The sequence below is a fragment of the Rhea americana genome, unplaced genomic scaffold (assembly GCF_003343005.1).
Source record: "Rhea americana isolate MKP2758 unplaced genomic scaffold, rheAme1 scaffold_39, whole genome shotgun sequence".
In the NCBI taxonomy this organism is placed as follows: Eukaryota; Metazoa; Chordata; class Aves; order Rheiformes; family Rheidae; genus Rhea; species Rhea americana.
This window is the reverse complement of record NW_028186523.1, coordinates 2,977,613-2,995,532: the sequence shown is the minus strand read 5'-3', so window position 1 is coordinate 2,995,532 and position 17,920 is coordinate 2,977,613. Positions and strand designations below refer to the sequence as shown.

The following is a 17,920-nucleotide window of genomic DNA, read 5'->3' as shown; positions in this document are numbered from 1 at the left end:
AAACTTTGGTAACAGGCAGCCTTGCAAAGACGGACTTAAAAGACCGAAAAATTGTTGCTGGAGAAGTTAATGCTGCAAATAAGGCAAGGGAGCAATAACTACAGTAGTTAAGTCTGAGAGCCGCTTTCCTCGTTTTGGTAGAGTTTTCCTGCAGGTCGCGTACCTCAGGTCATGGTTTCTCTCGGGGTGTTTCCCTGAGGGACGTGCTTCATTTCAGACCGACACCAGCCCAGCGAGGTCCCCGCTACGGCACCAAACCCGCACGTCAGGCGACGAGGAGCCTCTGTGTCGCTGAAATTTATAAATACACCTCGATGGGGAAAAGAAAGAAGAACCCGAAACGATCAGTAACGGATATAAAGCATACAGAACACTATTTTTTTTTTTAAGGGGGAAAAAAAGTGGAAAATGGATAGAAACGGCCCCGCCCGCCGCTGCGTCACCGGCTCCCGCGGCCGGAGCATGCGCGGCGCCGCCCGAGCTGTTCCGCCGCCCCCGCTCCCCTCGTAGCGGCGCCGCCGGGATCTGCGGGAGCTGTTGTTGCCGCCGCCGTCCCTCTGTGTGCCGAGGCCCCTTCGCGAACGGCGGCCGCCGCCTGGGTCGAGGTAAGAGGCGGGAAGCTGCCGGCCTGCGCCCCACTTCGGACCTTCCCGCCCCCCTCCCGCCGCCCTTTGTGCGGGGGGCCCGAGGCGGCGCCGCGGGGCGGGTGGGGGCTCGCGGCGGCCGCGCTAACGGCTCCCGCGCGAGGCGGGGCGGCGACGCCGGGGGGGGCTGGTTGGGGGGTGAGGGGGCAGCGCGGCCGCCGCCGCCGCCAGGGAGAAGCGGTTTCGGTTTCCCGCCTGTGGAAGCAGCGCGTTCCCCTCCCCTCCCCGCCGGGGGGCCGCCATGTCGTGCCGCGGCCGGGCCGGCCCGGGGGAGCCCTGCCCCGGGCACCGGCCCGGAGAGAGCCCGCGGCTGCCGCGTTAGGTACGCTCCGGCTTCGCGGCGCCGTGCAAACGGGGATGCAGGAGCGGTTAGGAGTCTTTGTTACGAGCGAGACTCGTCTGGGGGAGTTTCTGGCTCCTTGGGTGACCCGTACCTCTCAGCTGGTACCTGTGGGCTCGTGAGGAGACTTGTAGGCCGTTATTGTACCTGCTTTTAGACCAATTTAGTATTGTTTTAGAGGTGGGATGGATGTGCCTCTTTAGGCTAGAGAGCCCTTCCTCGGGTCTGAAATGGAGGCAGCGGATTTTGGAGGTAAATGCAAAATGAGAGCAGCTGCCAATTAGACATGTATCAGAAGAAAAACCCTCAGTTATTAGTGGAAAACGTGTCTTGCAAAAAAATTGCTCTATTCCTGATACCTCTGCTTGACCTTCAGGAGGTTTTGTACTCTGTCTCCCTTAAAGATAAATTTTTAGTTCATAAGTTTCCAGCTGTTCTGGAAGTCAAAGCTAATGCTTTGAGGTACTGGTTTTATGACCTGCTATAAATCTATTTAAATGTCACAAGCATAAAATGTTTCTTTCTTCACCCCCCCCCCTTTTCTTTTTCTTTTTTTCTTCCTGTCTTCTCTGTCCTTCCCCCTTCCCCAAGTCCTGGCTGCTGGTGCTCTCAGAGATAGCAGTTGCTACATGCTGGTTAGACTAGGAGTTCAGGGCTTAAACTGCATTTAGCTTTGTCATTTCAGACCTGAAAAATATGTCCAAAAGCCTGTTTTCTGCCAGCTATGCCACTTTGTTATGTTAGAGATTACTTCCACCTCCAAAACTTCCTGCTGATAGCGTAAGGATATCACGAGTGCTGCGTTTCCATGGGTCCCTCGGGTCCGTGACTGGTTTACTCCCTCTGGGTAAATAAGATCTACTTAGTCAGAAGTGCTGACTGCTGTGTAGCAGTATTTCCAAGCCAAAGGTACTCAAGAAAGTGGGGAGGTCTTTACAGAAGAGTTTTGTGGGTTTGCTAGCTGAATTATAACCAGATTTTTCCAACTCAACTCTTTCCTTTTTTCTGTTTACCCTTTTGCTTTTCTAAAACTTTTATAGGTTACTGCATGTATCCTTTACAAGATTTAGGAGTATATAAAAGATCAAGGCAAATGATTCTGTAGATAAGGCAATCACTAGCTACACTACTATCTTTAAGAGAGGAAAGGAAGCTAGTGATTCCTTTTGCGGTAACCCCTCTAGCTAGCTCCTGCTTAAGGGTGTTCAGAGTCTGTTTAAACTCTTATTTATACTGTGGATAACACTGGGTACAAGTTGTGGGCAGACTGTTCCTGAGATTACTGGTAGTCTCTTATAGTGAAAATGGTTATCCGGTGGTTTTATTTTATTTATATTTTTAGTTTATATTTTAAACTAAATTACTGTTTTTTGGAGTCTTAAATACTTATCTGACCTGTAATTAGCTAAAGCAGGTTAAGTGTTAAAACTGCTGGTTTTAATTCAAAGGAGCTGGAAATACTCCTTTTTGACATAAAAGCAACAAAGATACACGCTCACTAAATGTAATTACAATAGTGAACATTTTTCTAGCTATTTAGTTGGAAGCCCAAGAATAGTAACCATTAAGATTATAGCCAGGAAGTTAAGAGCTGTTCCTCAGTGTTGATAGATGGTTAGGTTTTGTGAACTTCCAGCAGATGAGGCAAGGTGGCCTATATGACTGTAAAATGGTGGGGTAAGCTCCTGGAATATTTCCTTAAGTAATCAGAGAACACATGCGTGCTTAGCTTTTCTATTGCTCTCCTGCAGAAAGCATCACACTGCTCTTGGTGAACTAGAAGATGTTTGAGATGGCCCTCTCTCTCAACCATGATGAGAAATCACAGTTCAGAGTGTGAGTGGCCTGTGGAAGAAAACTAAAGCTGGTGGAGGTGTAAACTAACTAGCAAGTGGAAATTGGTCATCAGGACCAGAAACACAACATATTTTAGGGAGAGAACTGCACAAAATCTAAAGTCACAGCTCACTGTTAGCAAAACTTCCCACTTCCCCACCTTCCCCTCATCACCTAAAACCAATGTGTCTTTGCTGTGTGTGGGAAACATGTTTTCACAGTGCTAGAGAGTGTGCTGATTTTAATAGCTGTGTGTCAGTACTTGAACCTGTAGTTTAATTTACCAGCACAGATGTAGCTTAAAACAGGACACAATCTACTTTTAGAGGTATCAGCAGCAGAATGCCAAGTCCAGAGGACTGTTTACCTAAGTGAGGGTTTTGTCAGATTTGGACTTGGATTTGCTATTGTCCATTTTGGATGAGTGAAGGCATGTGACTGTTTGAGGTCAATAGTGGCTTAAAGAATTTTAAACTGACTTTTAAAAAAGTGAATATTTAAATTATAGTTGGGACCTGGAAGCTCTTTTATGTTTAGTTTAGTTGCAGTGATTTGAAAAAAGTATTGGTCACAATTAGCTGTTACAATGTAACAGGCCACATGTGCACAGTTTATCAAATTTGTATCTCTTACCAGATTTCTGGCACTTCTTATGTTGATAGTAGTCTGACATGATACTGGAGCTGTCAGGCAGTTTACTGAACAAGTAGAAACATTGTTCATGACCTTGGTGTGATAAGAGATGTCTCCTCTGTTACTGCAATATCACATTAGGCATCAGGGTTTTTCATCTGCTTAATATCTGTATGTAGAGAAGCAGATGAATTTAGGTAGTGGTCACTTTCAGTCCAGAGTTATTTCTAAATTGTTATACAAATAAGGATCTATAAACTAGGCATTGGATGACAAAATTAATCCCTAAAACCAGAAGCTGCTGTGAACATCATTCTAAGTACACCATGTAACTTGCAAAAACTGTCTTATTTTGTTGTTTTTCATTTGTCCCCCTCCAACTTAAATGCTTACATAGTTTGGGAAAAAATTTATTGCGCTTTTGCAGTGAATTGCTGTTCCGTTGACCTTAGCAATAATGTGTGTGAGGGAGTTCATGAAAATAATAGTTCCCAGTGCCGCTGTTAACTAGGTCTAGCAGAACTAAATGTCAGTATGGTGCCTTAGAGGATCATGTGAAGTTGTGTGTGGGGTGTTTTATGTTCCTCCCTTCTTTCTTCCTGTCCCTCCTTCCTGTTATGTTGCTACAGCCTTTCCCAGCATCACGTGAGTGTCAGGTTGAAGTCTCCTTGCATTTTGAAGCTCTCCACTGGCTGAGTCTGGTTGGTTTATGGTCGCTTGCTGAAACTTACGTAGTAGGAACAGATACTGGAAGCCAGTTATCTTTAGTGACCTCTTTAGGAAACTTCAGAATCTGTAGAAATTTTTAGATAACTTGTATGACGCTATGAAAACTTCCAGAATTGTGTATATAAAAACCCTTCCTACTTACAAGGAGGAGTGTGATTAGATTTCCTATTATATCTTGTTGTCATTGCATCCTAGCCTCCTAAAGTCTTTCTTTGCAATACTACTTTTGGAACACCATTTCTCTGTATAGGCTTTCTTTGTAGTTGAGATCTAAGCCTTGATCACACTGAATATAGTAAATAAAGCCTATTATGGAAAGACTGTTGTGGATAACAGATTAAATGGCTAGTCTTAATGCAGTTTAACTACAAGTGCTAGGTATTAGTAGACTTGCAGGCTACATACCAGCTGAGGATTTCACAGCTTGCTCATTAAATGCTTTGTGTCTTAATTTTTAAGTTGCAATAGTGAGTAAGTGTTTCTGAAGTATCTGACCATCTTGTATGTTCACTTTTCTTTTTGTCCCTTTTCCCCAGTGAGATTGCATCAAAATGTCTCTTTACCCATCACTGGAAGATCTAAAGGTGGACAAAGTTATTCAGGTATAGTAAAATGTGGTAGATTTTCATGAGATGAGTTTTAATGATAGAGCTAATGACTTTAATCTAGGGGAAGAGGGACTGCTAATGTAAGCATGAGTTCTTGTTTCGCCATTAGACCTTGAAATGAAGAAACAAAACTATGGTGTGGTATAATATGATTAATGCTTATTTTACCACTACTGGATATATTCATTTTGATTTACTAACTCAACCTATTCTTTAATGTGTTGATGTATGTGTCTTTTTTTTTTTTATATATATGATCTTGACTGGACAAACATGAATAGCGTCTTCTCATAGTACAGGGCAGCTCTGAAGTGATGAATAGGCACTGACTGAACTAGTAAGGTTGCAGTGTCTTATTTCTGGTGTTCAAACCTGTGACAGAAAGCTTTCATGATCATTTAGGCTCAGAAACCAGTATTGTATCTCTTGACATTGTAGGGAATTGCACACTTGTCCTTTGCTACTTTAGGGTAGTGACTAGCTCTCACAGTACTTTGGATTAGCACATTTGTGTAAACCCTTTTGTATATAAGAGTGTTGTTAACTTTGTTTTTATTGTCATCTTTTCTAATAATGTTTATCAAACCAAGTAAGGAAACATTTTAATGAATAAAAATTCTACAAGAAATTTGAGCTTAAAGAAATGATTCTCCTTAGCTACTTCAGCATATTACCCAATTTTTACTCTCTCCCTCTTAAATATAAGGTGGATTACTTTCCTGCTTAAACAACAGAAATGAATTATACTCGTTTTTAAGGTGTCCTTTTCCATCTCATTGGGAAGCAAGTGAGTAAATGTCACAGAACAGCCTATTAAGGCTGTGGGGATAGCAAAGAGAAGTTAGTCTGGTCTATTATATGTGTGGGTAGGAGTCTTGAAGTGGTAGGCACTATGCTGCTGTTAGCCCTACTGCATAATTCTCATCTTTCAAAAGTCATCTTGCTATGGTCAGGTAATACTGAACTAAAAAAGCAGACTGGAGCTTTTTCAGTCTTTTAAAGAACAACTGTTAGTGTTCATATGTTACAATGAAAAATATTAATGCAGTCTTTTTAGTACTTTTATCACTACTGAATGAGACATGATAAAAAGCAAACTGGGTATTGGTGCTGAGCCCTGTAAACATTAAGCTGTAGATTTGTTGCGTCATTTTATAGAGCAGGGCCTCATCTTGTATGCTGTCTTGCTGATACTCTCAGCAGGGCTTATTAGCTTGGGCAGAGTTTCATGTTCATGTGACCACACCTTTGTCAGCTCCATTATGGTCTTTCACAGACCAGTAAGAGTAAGCCCTGAGAGGTTTCCATGGGGAGCAGGACAAATTATTCTGTTAATGTAGTTTTATCCTCAGTGACACTAATCTCAAAGATGATTTTTCCAGAAAATACTTCATGCTGAGCTATATTTGTAGTTGTAAAGATTGCTGAGCTGTATTTGTAGTCATAAAGATGACTGTCTAATCAAAATTTACATTAAGATGTCAGGAAAACCTACCACTTAAGTAGGAACCAATGCAGACAGTCTGTAAGAAAATTCATACCGGGGGTGAGACAGAAAGGAGGCGTCAAGAGCATTCAGTTACAGATCCCCAGTGAAAAGAGTAGGATATTCTTACTGCTGTCATCAGAGCAAAAGCCCTTGAACAGCTAGGTAACAGCATCTCACTTTATTAGTAGGAAGTGGACTGTGGACAAGGTATAGCTGTGACAGGAAGTAAAATATTTTTACAGAATGTATTGCTGGTTTTGGTAGGAAAAGCTAAATTATTTACCTTTTGTATAAGTGCAATGTAAAGATGCTATCTGGTTAAATACAGCTGAGAGAACTCTGGGGGGGGGGGGGAAGAGTACTGAGAGTAAGTCTCTAATCATAACAAATGAGTGAAATTAAAAGGACTGCTGATTAAACTAGAAGAACTTGTCATATTAAATATTCCAAGCTATTTCTGTTGTCCACCATTTGAATCAGAGGCTTTCCTTTTAAATGCATTTACTATTGGTAAATGAGTCACTTTTTCCTCTAAAACTACTTTCTAAAAACAACTGCCTTGGGAAAACTACAAAATCTACTATTTTAAAGCATTATTTCCTTAAAAACACTTGAGTAATTTGACCATTGTGTTGAATTAGGTGATTCATGTATCCTCTTTAGCATAATGTTTCACAATGCAGTTAGTGGTTTCCCTCCCCCACTCCCAACCTTTCACCCATGATAAAGATCCTGGAATAGCTATTTCCATTACAATTAATAAGCCTCTGTGATATATGCATATATATATATACACATATGTATATTTTTTTCTCCCACTGGTTGTGAGCATACGGAGTCCAAAAGGAGATAGCCCATGTATTGTGAAAAGGAAGGAAGTAGGCCTACTTTAATGATGTCTCTTATTGCAAGTCAATAAGCAATACAGAAACTTCTAAGCTTAGTATGCTTGCTGTGAGGTTGTGCATTTGGGGCCTTCTCTAGAAATAGAACATTCAGTTCTTTCAGAAGCTATCAAACTAGTAGCATCTAAGTTTTGTGGTGGTAACTTAAAAGCAATAAGGGACTATGGCAGATTAACTCATGAGTAGTCCCTGCAAACTGCAAAAATATACAACTGCTGTGATCCAGCACAAAGGAATGATGACAAAACACTCTGCAAAAGTGCATACTGTAAAATGTAATTGACTTTTATAAAGTTGCATCTTTTAAGGAGATTTTAAGTTAGAGAACTTAACAGCAAAACCTGAAGTTGGATTGACACTAAAGCCTTCCTACATTACTGTAGCTTCTGAGAAAGGTAGAAGTTGATCTACTGAAGTAGTTCAATATAGTGTACAACAGTAGCATGGAAGTTACTTATTTCAATGAAAAGGATTGACTTCAGAACTCCAATATAAATGATAACTTACATTTAAGAAAGAAGATACTTTGTCTCTTGGTTTCATAATTTTTGTTTTTGTCTTTTTTCCTATTGTATGAGATAATGCATATGAGTTTCTTTGCTCTTAGGCTCAGACTACCTTTTCTTCAAACCCAGCTAATCCAGCAATCTTGTCGGAAGCCTCTGCCCCCATTCTTCATGATGGAGGTAAGCTTATTTACTGTATAGTATCCTAAATGTTTTGGAAAGCAGTTAGGAGATATTAAAGTTTCAGAACAGTCAAAAATATTTGTAAATATGTAACGTTATACTATTTACCAAGGGTGAGACAGTACTTTTTCAGGGAGGGAAGGGGGAAACACCCCACAACAAGGTTGTAAGGAACAATGCTTATAGGAAGTAAACAGTGTTTATTTCATGAAGTGAGTTGTGGCAGACAGTCGCCCATCTCCTAACTTGTCGAAACCTTTTCCAAGTAAGCCTAACATAACAAGATCTACTGTTTGTGTCATTTGAGTTCTTAACTCTTGCCTCCAGCACATAGATCTCCTTATTTATCACTTGTGTGTTTAAGCTTTAGAAGACAGCATGAGTTTGAATGTCATTCCTTTCCACACTCAAACATGTTTGATCCCAAGATAATACTAAATACAGATCTAGGTCAAGGGAGAAGTACCCAGAAAAGTGAAACTCTTATGCTGCTAGTGTGACAGTATTAAATTCCTGAAGATTTTTTGAGATCAGTGAGCCTGATGTAAAATCCATCAGATTTAAAGCTGTCTGGCTCTTGCGCTATTTCATTTTTCTTTCTTTTTCCCTCATGCATATGAATGTACACGAACTAACCTAATGAAAGTGTCCAGGTGGCTCTTTGAGGTGGACAGATATCTTCAAGGTCAGAATTCTGGGCTAATAAGTTAAACTTGGTCTGAAAGGCCTAAAACCTCTCACCAGCATGACCAGTAACAGTACTGGAAGAGCTATCAGGAGTGTGGACAGATTAGGTATTAAAGCTTTGTGGATGTGACTGTCTTCAGTTTTCCCATTGGTACTAGTCTGTCTAAGAGGTCTGACTTTAAGGTAGGAGGTAGGTAATATTGTTCATGAGAGATCATGTTTTGATTCTTTCCAGAGTAAGATGCGCATGTAGCCTAACCCTCTATGATTAGACTGTAAGTTTGCTTTAGCTTCTTGGTAGCATTCTTTCTGCTGTCTGGAGTCTGATTTGCTCTGCAGTTTTTGTGCCTACCCTATTACTGGCCATATGACATAGTTTTGACATCAGCTTGTATATGAATAGCCTAGGAACTGTGTGTGTGTCTGGAAACTGATTAATTGCTCAAAATATTCCAAAGGAAGGGAGGCCTGTTGGTCAATCTGTAGGACACATCAATCCTGCAGGAGAATCAGCCTTTCCTGGCAGAGGCAGGAGAACATACAATACCAAGAGCTTACAGGCATTTTCTACTAATACAAAGACTCACTACTCTGAGTGAGAATGTAGTAGAGCCATTGAAGATGCGTTCTGCATTGTTGTCTTTGAAGAACGAAAGAGAATATAGTAGCTGCTTTAGGTGTATGTAATCCTAGGGCTCTGGAAAATGCAAGCAAAGGACAGATATAGGAGAAATGCTCATTAAACTGTACATGCAGTACTCATTAAACTTATCAGTAAAACTTAGCACCTCAATCTTGAAATGAGGCCAGACACTCATTTGAATCTTTTATGAAGCAAAGAAGATTTTCTGTTATTAGCTGTTACTTTGCCAAAGTGTTTACTTTTGTGTTCCTTCCCCGAATAGTTGTTTTCTGTTTCTAGTCAAGTATGGATTATTGCTGTTTTAGTACATACTGCCCTTGAATGATCCCTAGGAAGCTATTTTTTGTGAATCGAAGAGCCTGCTTTCTTTCAAGAGTTTCCTTTGTATCACCTTGCTTTTCACCAAATGAGCTTTTCAGTCCCCATTGCTTCAGTCGAAATGGCTAGTGGACTCTGTTCTTCTAACTGCCACTTGTTAAACCGCACTGTTTGCTTATCTATGGAATGTTAAGAGCGTGTATCTAAGAGCTTATTTCCAACTCTTCCACTATATTTTAAGGGCCTTGTTTATATTGCCTTGATATACAGGTGTTTAAAGATTTCATTTTGAATCTATGAGAAAATGACAGCTGCTTTCTTAAAAAGATTATTAAAGCAGACTGCACTGAAGAACTTGATGTCCTGTGTCTTGTAGGAAATTACCATTTCTGGAATTTAGAATATATTTGGCATGGATGCTTCTTGACAATACTGTCCTTTACTTGACAGATGAGCATTGCATGTAGGTTTCCCCCCCTCATACACATATGCTTCTGTCCATGCTGTTACTTTCATACATGGTCCTTAATGTTTCCTGTATTTTCCCATAATTCCCCACCAACTGCCCCCAAGCTTTGGAGGAAGGGTGTGTCTTCATAGACTGGAGTATGCTCTTACTTTCAGATCTCACCACCATGTATCTAATGTTTATGTGATTACGGATGTAACTTGGAAGTTCTGTAAGTTTGGAGGGGTGATTCTTTAAAATAAAAGTAACTATAACAAGTAGTTCTTTTTCTAAACTGTGGTAGAGTAACAGTCCTGGTTCAAATGGATCTTTGCAGCATACGTAACTGAAATTTTTGCTGAATATCACAAGACTTGTCAAAATGATGACTATGTGAAAGTAATAGAGCAAATGGGTTCTACTAAATAAATGAGTATAATGACAAGTTTTTTCTCCTTCCTTTCTGTAGGCTTATATCCAAAACTGTATCCAGAACTTTCTCAGTACATGGGACTGAGCCTCAGTGAAGAAGAGGTGCAGAGAAGCTTGCCAGTGGCTGCAGCTGCTCAGTCACAGGGTGTAGGTACCAGTCAAGGGTGTTTTAGTAAACTGAAGTTTTTATATTTTGTTTATACCTACAATTGCAGATAGTAGAGTACTAAGTGCCATATTTAATTGATAAATGAATTGTTTTAAGTAATAGTGTCTATTTACTCTGCTCCTTAAAAATTAAACACTGCATTTCTCAAATTTTGGGGGAGGGGAATAAAACTGGTATTATGATTTTAATTTGTGCTTTTCGGTATTGCGTGGAACAGATCTGTAGCTGTTGAAACTAAATTGTCTGGCTATTTTGTTTTAATCAGCAACTGGTAACACGACCTTCTACTAATTACATGGTAGCTCCAGTGACTGGAAATGATATTGGAATTCGCAGAGCAGAAATTAAGCAAGGCATCAGAGAAACAATTTTGTGTAAGGATCAAGATGGCAAAATTGGACTTCGCCTTAAGTCTGTTGACAATGTGAGTATAGAAGGTTGCTAATCTAAATATAGAAGGCTGCTTTTTGCTTGTAGAAATATTATTACTGAAATCAATAAATAGTGAAATTAGTATACACTAGATAACTTTTGCTGTTATAAGTTTACTTATCCATTATCAGCTTTCAAAAATTTTCCAGTAATCAGAAATGTAGAGGGCTTAAGCTGTTTAGACTTGGATCTTGGTTTACAGCAGCAATTTCTACTTTCATGTGTTCTATAACAGCTGAGAACTATGTATAATGTGTTTTCTACTTTGTGCAAGGACAATTCCGTACTTCAGTTGCTGTGATGCTTGTCAGCAGTTCAGGACTGTTATCTCTAGCTTCATAAAAGCATCGGATGATAATTGCAGATCAGCAGTATGCAGGGAGATACCTGTGCCTATAAGTACCTCCCCTTGTATTGCTCTTACTGGTGAGAAAAGGATAATGAAAGTATCATCTTTGCAAAGTAAAAAGAGTAATTTCAGAGCAGACTTTCTCTGGTTTCTTTTACCATGGATGCAGCTGCAAGAAGATTTTTTTTTTTTTTTAATGGCTCTGGAGCATCTCTATTTTAATCTCTTGATTCTCAATGTGGAAAAATGCTACTTTTTTCTTGGCAGACCACTTTATCTGAACAGCAAGTTTAGTTTCAGTAGATTCTTAATTGCTTCTGTAGTCCTTCTAACATAAGAATGATAGGGATGTCCTAGACATTCTAATTCTCTCACTACATATAGTAAGGAGAAGAATATTTACCTTTTTGACATGACATGCTTTATTTGTGTTTTGGGGAGTACTTTGACTAGAAATAAACATTGTTTAACACCTTGTTATTAACAGGTGCTAGCAAGTCATTAGCAAGGTGCAGTTGAAAACTAATGAGGTTGAGAAGGATTGGAAAATCTGCCAAAGAGTTCCTAGTGCTGCTGATGTATTTCTCCAAATATAGTCTGTGATGCCTTAGAAACGAATTGTTAGTTAAATGTGCAAGCATATCTTATTAAACTTTATCAGCACTTCCTTGATCCAGTTGTTCAGGCTTCTTATTGAAACAGAGTAGTACCCACCCCTTCAAATAAACACGAGCACAATATTAAATCCTTCTATCTAACTTTTTCAGCATTAATTATCTTTCATAGTCTTTGAGACATCTAGGAATGGAGACTAAGTTCAAATAAGTCCTTTTATCCATTTGGTTGGTATTGTGTAGATAATGGGGAAACTCGAAAGGGATGTGTGTTCTGTTATTGACTCATCTTTAAGGAAGATTATTTCTGTTTTTGTATTTGCCCTTTCTTCTTTTGTAGGGTATATTTGTCCAGTTAGTACAGGCAAACTCTCCAGCATCTCTAGCTGGTCTGCGATTTGGGGACCAAGTTCTGCAGATCAATGGTGAAAACTGTGCAGGATGGAGTTCTGATAAAGCCCATAAGGTTCTGAAACAGGCTTCTGGAGAGAGAATTTCGCTGATCATTCGGGACAGGTAAAACTAACCAGATATACAAAGTCATTGTTACTCATCTAAGAGTAATTCTGTGGGGTTTGGCAGTCCTCTCACTTGAGAAGCACTGCAGGCATTACAAAACTGTCTACCTGCATAACATTTCTGAGGAACTTCAATACTAAGTTCCCTTTCATGGGTTACTGTAGAAATAATTATTAACCTGTAAAATTTCAGTACAAATGTCTTACCTGGACATGTTTCCCTCAAAGATGTCAGGCCTCAACTAATGAATGCCAGCACAAGCCAAATTTAAGTTCAGAATTCAAGAATTCTGTGCTCTGACAAACTTGACTCTTGCTCATAATGATGGGAAAAGCAAAAAGATGTACTAATATTTTTGGTACTGAGTTTAAATCTTCCTTTGCATTTGTATTTAGGCATGGTAGTTCTCTTGAGCTCTACTTACGGTATGAATTCATGCCAGCTTCACTGAAAGTAAGCTTAGGGAATTGATATAAACTTTTGTTATTAGATATGAGCATGTATTGAGTTTTATGTAATGATAATCTGACAAATCCTACATAAATCCTGTAGGCTGTGAGAAGTCAATGTGATTTGACTAAATATGTTTCTTCATTTTTTTTTTAATGTTGTGTTTCTTGTTTATGAACAAAGCTTGAACCTTTATGTAGCAAGACTACTAGCATACTACTTCTCTCATGTATTAAACTAAATTATTGTGGCCAGTGGATACCCTGTTCTACCTGCCACCTCTTCTTCCCCTCAATCCTTTGCTGGATTTAGCAGGTTGTTAAGACACAACCTCAAGGATCTATGTTTATAAGACAATGGTAATGTTGATGGGGATGCCTTGATCTCCAGTCATGTGGTCTATCTGCAGCTGTTAAAACTGCCTGTGTTAGTTTAGCTGCCTTCTAACCCTTGTAGACAAAACTTACATTTTAGTGCACCGCTTTTTTTTTTTTTTTAATATCTACACAGAAGGTGGAATATGGGTAGAATAGGTTTAGAAACAAGTTTACATACCCACGTAATGTGACTTCTTTGGCCTGGGAAGAGATTAAAATAGAGAATACTTGCACTTTCAAAAAATAAAGTTTAAACCCAATTACTATGAAGAGTAGTAGATGTATGAGTGTTATATTAGAATTCCTTTTTATAGATCAATGATACTGAAATAGCATCTTGGTTCTTTCTGTGGCTTAGTAGATTGGGAACATCTTCTATTTTAAGTGCATTTCTTTCTCACAGGCCTTTTGAACGAATTATTACTATGCATAAAGACAGTACAGGGCACGTTGGTTTCATATTCAAGAATGGAAAAATAACCTCAATAGTGAAAGACAGTTCTGCTGCAAGAAATGGACTTCTTACAGAGCACAACATCTGTGAAATTAATGGACAGAATGTAATTGGATTAAAGGTAAAATAAGTATAGTGTGCTTGTGTGTACACAAAATGATTAGAATGTAATGCTGAATATTTGTAAAATTCTCATCCCTATTTTCTTAATGTACTTGATTAGAGAGCCTAACATTTTGAGCTTTTTAGCAATTTTTTTATTTACAGGTAGAACAACTTACTCCCTCTTCACATTTATTAGGCTGACCCTCGGTGTTTATCTTTAGTCTAGCTTTAATGGCATAAACCTGAAGCACAAGCTTTCCTCTGTTCCTTTCCCTCTGTGCCTGCATTGAATTCCAGTAGGAATTTGTTCATGTATTCTTTCTTCAATCAGGGTTTGTAAGATGCAACTTCATAAATATTTAGTTATCAGTACTGCAGGCTCAGTGACTTGCCCTAAAGGTTAAATATTCTAAATAGAGTTGTGGGTTCTCTGAAGTTGTATAAACCTGTCTGGAAAAAGCTCTCTAACTGCTGCTTTATTGATCATTCTGGGTGACTTTCTGGGCTGTTCATGTGACTTCTTGTTTAATAACAGGACCCCCAGATAGCAGACATCTTGGCAACAGCTGGGAATGTAGTGACCATTACCATCATGCCTTCCAGTATTTATGAGTATATAATAAAGAGGTAGGTGTTAAACAAAGCAGTCATGTTGTTGATTATAATCAAGTTGACTTTTTAAAAGTTTAATAAAATGTAATTATGTCTTATGAGTACAAACTTAACCTAAAAGCTGGATAAGGGAAAAGTCTGAAGACTTATTTAATTCTATGGGTTTACTCAGATAAGGTTTACTCACATGCATGTATCTGATTTATTTTTAAAAGTTGATATGTTAGTAACATTTGTCTGCTTTTTCTTCTCTTGAAGAACCTAAATAGTTCTAAATAGAATTTAACTAAATTTGAGTCTCCAAGAAGTTTTGAATTGTGTGGCTTACAGAAGTCATATGTTACCTTATAATTAAATGTTATTTCTAATGCAGTTAACTCAGACATAACCATAATTCTTGGCAGGATATAGTGTGTGGGGATTTTTTTTTTTTTTTAAGTCTTTGCAAGGGATTTAGTTACAGAAAGCTAGCTAGTGCTTTCAAAGTTAAAATTGCTAGAAATTAATGCTGCAGCTTTTTGAATGCTTCAGATATAATCAGACCCTCCCATAATTTGTTTATATATATATCTTTTTTATATATAATATATAGAGATGTTTAAGTCTAGACTACTGCCATTTCTGCTGCCTCCCCCATCCTGGTGTTACTGTATTGTTTGCACGAATCTATAAACCCTGAAAGATGTTGGTATTGCCTTGCAACTCAGTTGCTAATAAAGATGCTGAATATTACGGGCTTCTATCCTGTATGTGCAATTTGATTCAGCTTTTCTATAGCAATGTACTTATTGCCAAAATTATGGAGTAAAAAGCTAATTGTTAAATTCTATTAGAGCTAGCAATGGTGAAATGTGTCAAAAGCTTCTGGTCACTGTTTTTATGATAAAGATGTAATGTCTTTTCCTTTAGGATGGCAACTAGCATTATGAAAAGTCTGATGGATCACTCGGTTCCTGAAGTCTGAACTTTGGGGTGTGTGTGTATGTATATATGAGAATTCCACTAAACTTGGGCTATTACTCAGTGATTTCTTTCTTCTGCACATGAGCCTTTCTAGAGGCCCAGAAAAGAAATGCTGCATCAAGCATTCGCATCTGTTATGGCTGGGAATGTTACAGTTCAACATGTTATCTTGTTTATTCACAAACTGTAAGACTTGTAGCCTTATGCTTGACAAATGTGAAATTCCAATTGTGTTATGACTTCTTTTAATGGATCTCTTAGTTTACTACTACAATAAGCCATTGCACCTAAAGGCTCCAGATATCACTTGCAAAGTTACGTATTGTTACCTACAACCTGGAACAGTGCTGTGCTTTGCATCTTTCAGGCACAATGAGTATTTTTATTGCTTTCTGTTTGCAAGAGTAGATTTGAAATAGCATATTAGAAATATGGCTAGCACTAGTTTATTTTTTTCTAGTAATTCCATTTATACAAGAATGCCAGCTAAGCTGAATATAGCTAATGACGTTCAATAAGTAAGCATATGAAAAGTAGTATAGATATACTTAAATCTTTTTATTACTACTTATACAAATTGTAATTAATATGCTTTAATCTCTTGCCTTAACCATGTTCTTAAGGATTCAGAAATAACCAAATAAATGATTGGAACTCTAGACTATGTGTGTATGCTTTATTCAGATGAACAATGAAAGATTCGTTTTAAGGTAAGTTTTCACCAGCAACAAGCTAGGAAGTAATTAAAGATAACACTGTGTCAAGCTTATTTAGAAAGTTTATATCTAAAGTCTACAATTTTAAACAAATTTCAGGTATATACTCGTCTTTTTTCTGTTGAACAACTTACCCTAGACAGGGCTTAGGTAGGGCCCTATCTATCAAACAATTATATAATTAAGTTGCAACTTTAAGAAGCTAAGTGATCTGAAGTTAAATACAAGTTTGGGTAAGCAATTTTTTTAGTGATCTGGTCTAGGTTTCAGCTGTGCCACTGAAAATTAGTGAGCTCTATGTTTTTAGTGTCAGTTAACCCAAAGTCAAAGCACATAGTTCTAGTACTGTTACTACTGTTGTAAGTATTACTAGTGGAGTAAGGGGTGCTCATGTGAGAAATGGCTCAGGAAGGACATCTAAACCTAACTTGGATCCAGAATTGGGGTGGGGAAGATAAGTACCTTACTTGCTTATCTACTTGAACTGAAGTAACACTCCAAAGGATGATCTAAGAGCTCATATAATAAGTTATTGCAGAGTATGTGCAGGCTATGAAATAAGTATAGCTTCCTACTTAGGTATGTAGGTGTTTTTCTTTACTGTGTTCAAAAAGAAAATGGATCAGGAATGAATTCTGCCTAAGCCACAGGCGTGCACTCAAGCTTCTTCCTGGGTGAGCTGTAAGTTCAGTATTGTTTGCTATTCTAGTGACAAGGATGAGTTGGCTTGAGGGCAGGAAGCCCTTGTTTTCTTTTGTAGCTGCTTGTTTGTCAAGTGAATTTCTGTTACAGTTTACATTTAGTTATTACATTTCCTCACTGTTACTTCAGTTTACAGTAGAGTGATCAAACTTATTGTGGGAAATGCTTTAATGGGGTACTTTAGATAATAAATGACAGATCTCTGGAACCCCTGAGGCAAGAAGCAGTTACTGGCAGTAGTTAGAGTTTATATGGAGTAGCTGTGACTTCAGGACCTCTGTTGCCTTTAGTGGTGCTCATCAAGTTTTCTTTGGCAAATGAGTTTCCTTTAGCTATGAAAAAATGCTGCTCTCTCCAGCTTCTACTTCAGACTATACTATGCAGCATGGTTCAGGCTTACATGGACCAAGCTTTAGAGATCTGTTACAAACAGACATGATGTTTGGCCACCTAAAAATCTTAATGTCATCAGCAAGCCTAAAGGGCTAGAATGAGATCTCATTTAAACAATGAGGTATAAAGACAGACAAGTTGAAGAAATAGGAGGGCAAAATAAACATTTTCCATTATCAAACTGCTTAAAATAAAGTGGCATTCTGAGGAAGTAATAAGGAGGTAAGACCTTCACTGAAGTATTAAGTGTCTCCTTTCTGGATGCTCTCTAGTGCATGTAGGGCTGAAGCATGTAGCACATGGAAGTACAAGAACTAATCAAGGAACTCTGGTTTTCATGCAGAATTACTTAACTGCATGTGAGACTGAGTTAGAATGCTAGAGAAATACTGGTCTACATGTAGTTTCTTATGCACAACTCTGCTGCTTAATTATAGTACTGCTTTTCAGTATTGCATTTATTAGCCTATTAATTTTTCCCCTTAGAAAACTTGAAAGTTTTTACAGGAAACTGCATAAGTTGAGGCTTTACAGCAGAACATACAGTCAAAACTGTTTCTTACACACCCATATTTATCCAGAAGTGATGCTTTTCCAGGTAGCTTAAGTTAAAACTCATATATTAAAATTCATGGTCACTTTCCTGTAGGTTAATACCTAGGCC

General features: G+C 38.5%; 1 protein-coding gene across 1 annotated transcript; it reads left to right on the top strand.

Moving 5' to 3' along the window:
• The first annotated feature begins 473 nt into the window (after nucleotides 1-473).
• SDCBP (syndecan binding protein) lies at nucleotides 474-16,106 on the top strand. The gene is made up of 9 exons (XM_085313566.1): nucleotides 474-605; nucleotides 4,719-4,784; nucleotides 7,792-7,870; nucleotides 10,439-10,548; nucleotides 10,836-10,994; nucleotides 12,306-12,481; nucleotides 13,715-13,886; nucleotides 14,406-14,497; nucleotides 15,392-16,106. Exons 2-9 carry the CDS (start codon nucleotides 4,734-4,736, stop codon nucleotides 15,444-15,446), a joined length of 894 nt encoding a protein of 297 aa, XP_085169692.1. The 5' UTR covers nucleotides 474-605; nucleotides 4,719-4,733; the 3' UTR covers nucleotides 15,447-16,106.
• The last annotated feature ends 1,814 nt before the right edge of the window (nucleotides 16,107-17,920 follow it).

Coding starts and splice junctions, on each gene's coding strand:
- SDCBP (XM_085313566.1), top strand. CDS start 4,734: ATGTCTCTTTACCCATCACTGGAAGATCTAAAGGTGGACAAAGTTATT. Junction 10,549..10,835: donor CAGCTGCTCAGTCACAGGGT/GTAGGTACCAGT, acceptor TGTTTTAATCAG/CAACTGGTAACACGACCTTC. Junction 14,498..15,391: donor TATGAGTATATAATAAAGAG/GTAGGTGTTAAA, acceptor CTTTTCCTTTAG/GATGGCAACTAGCATTATGA.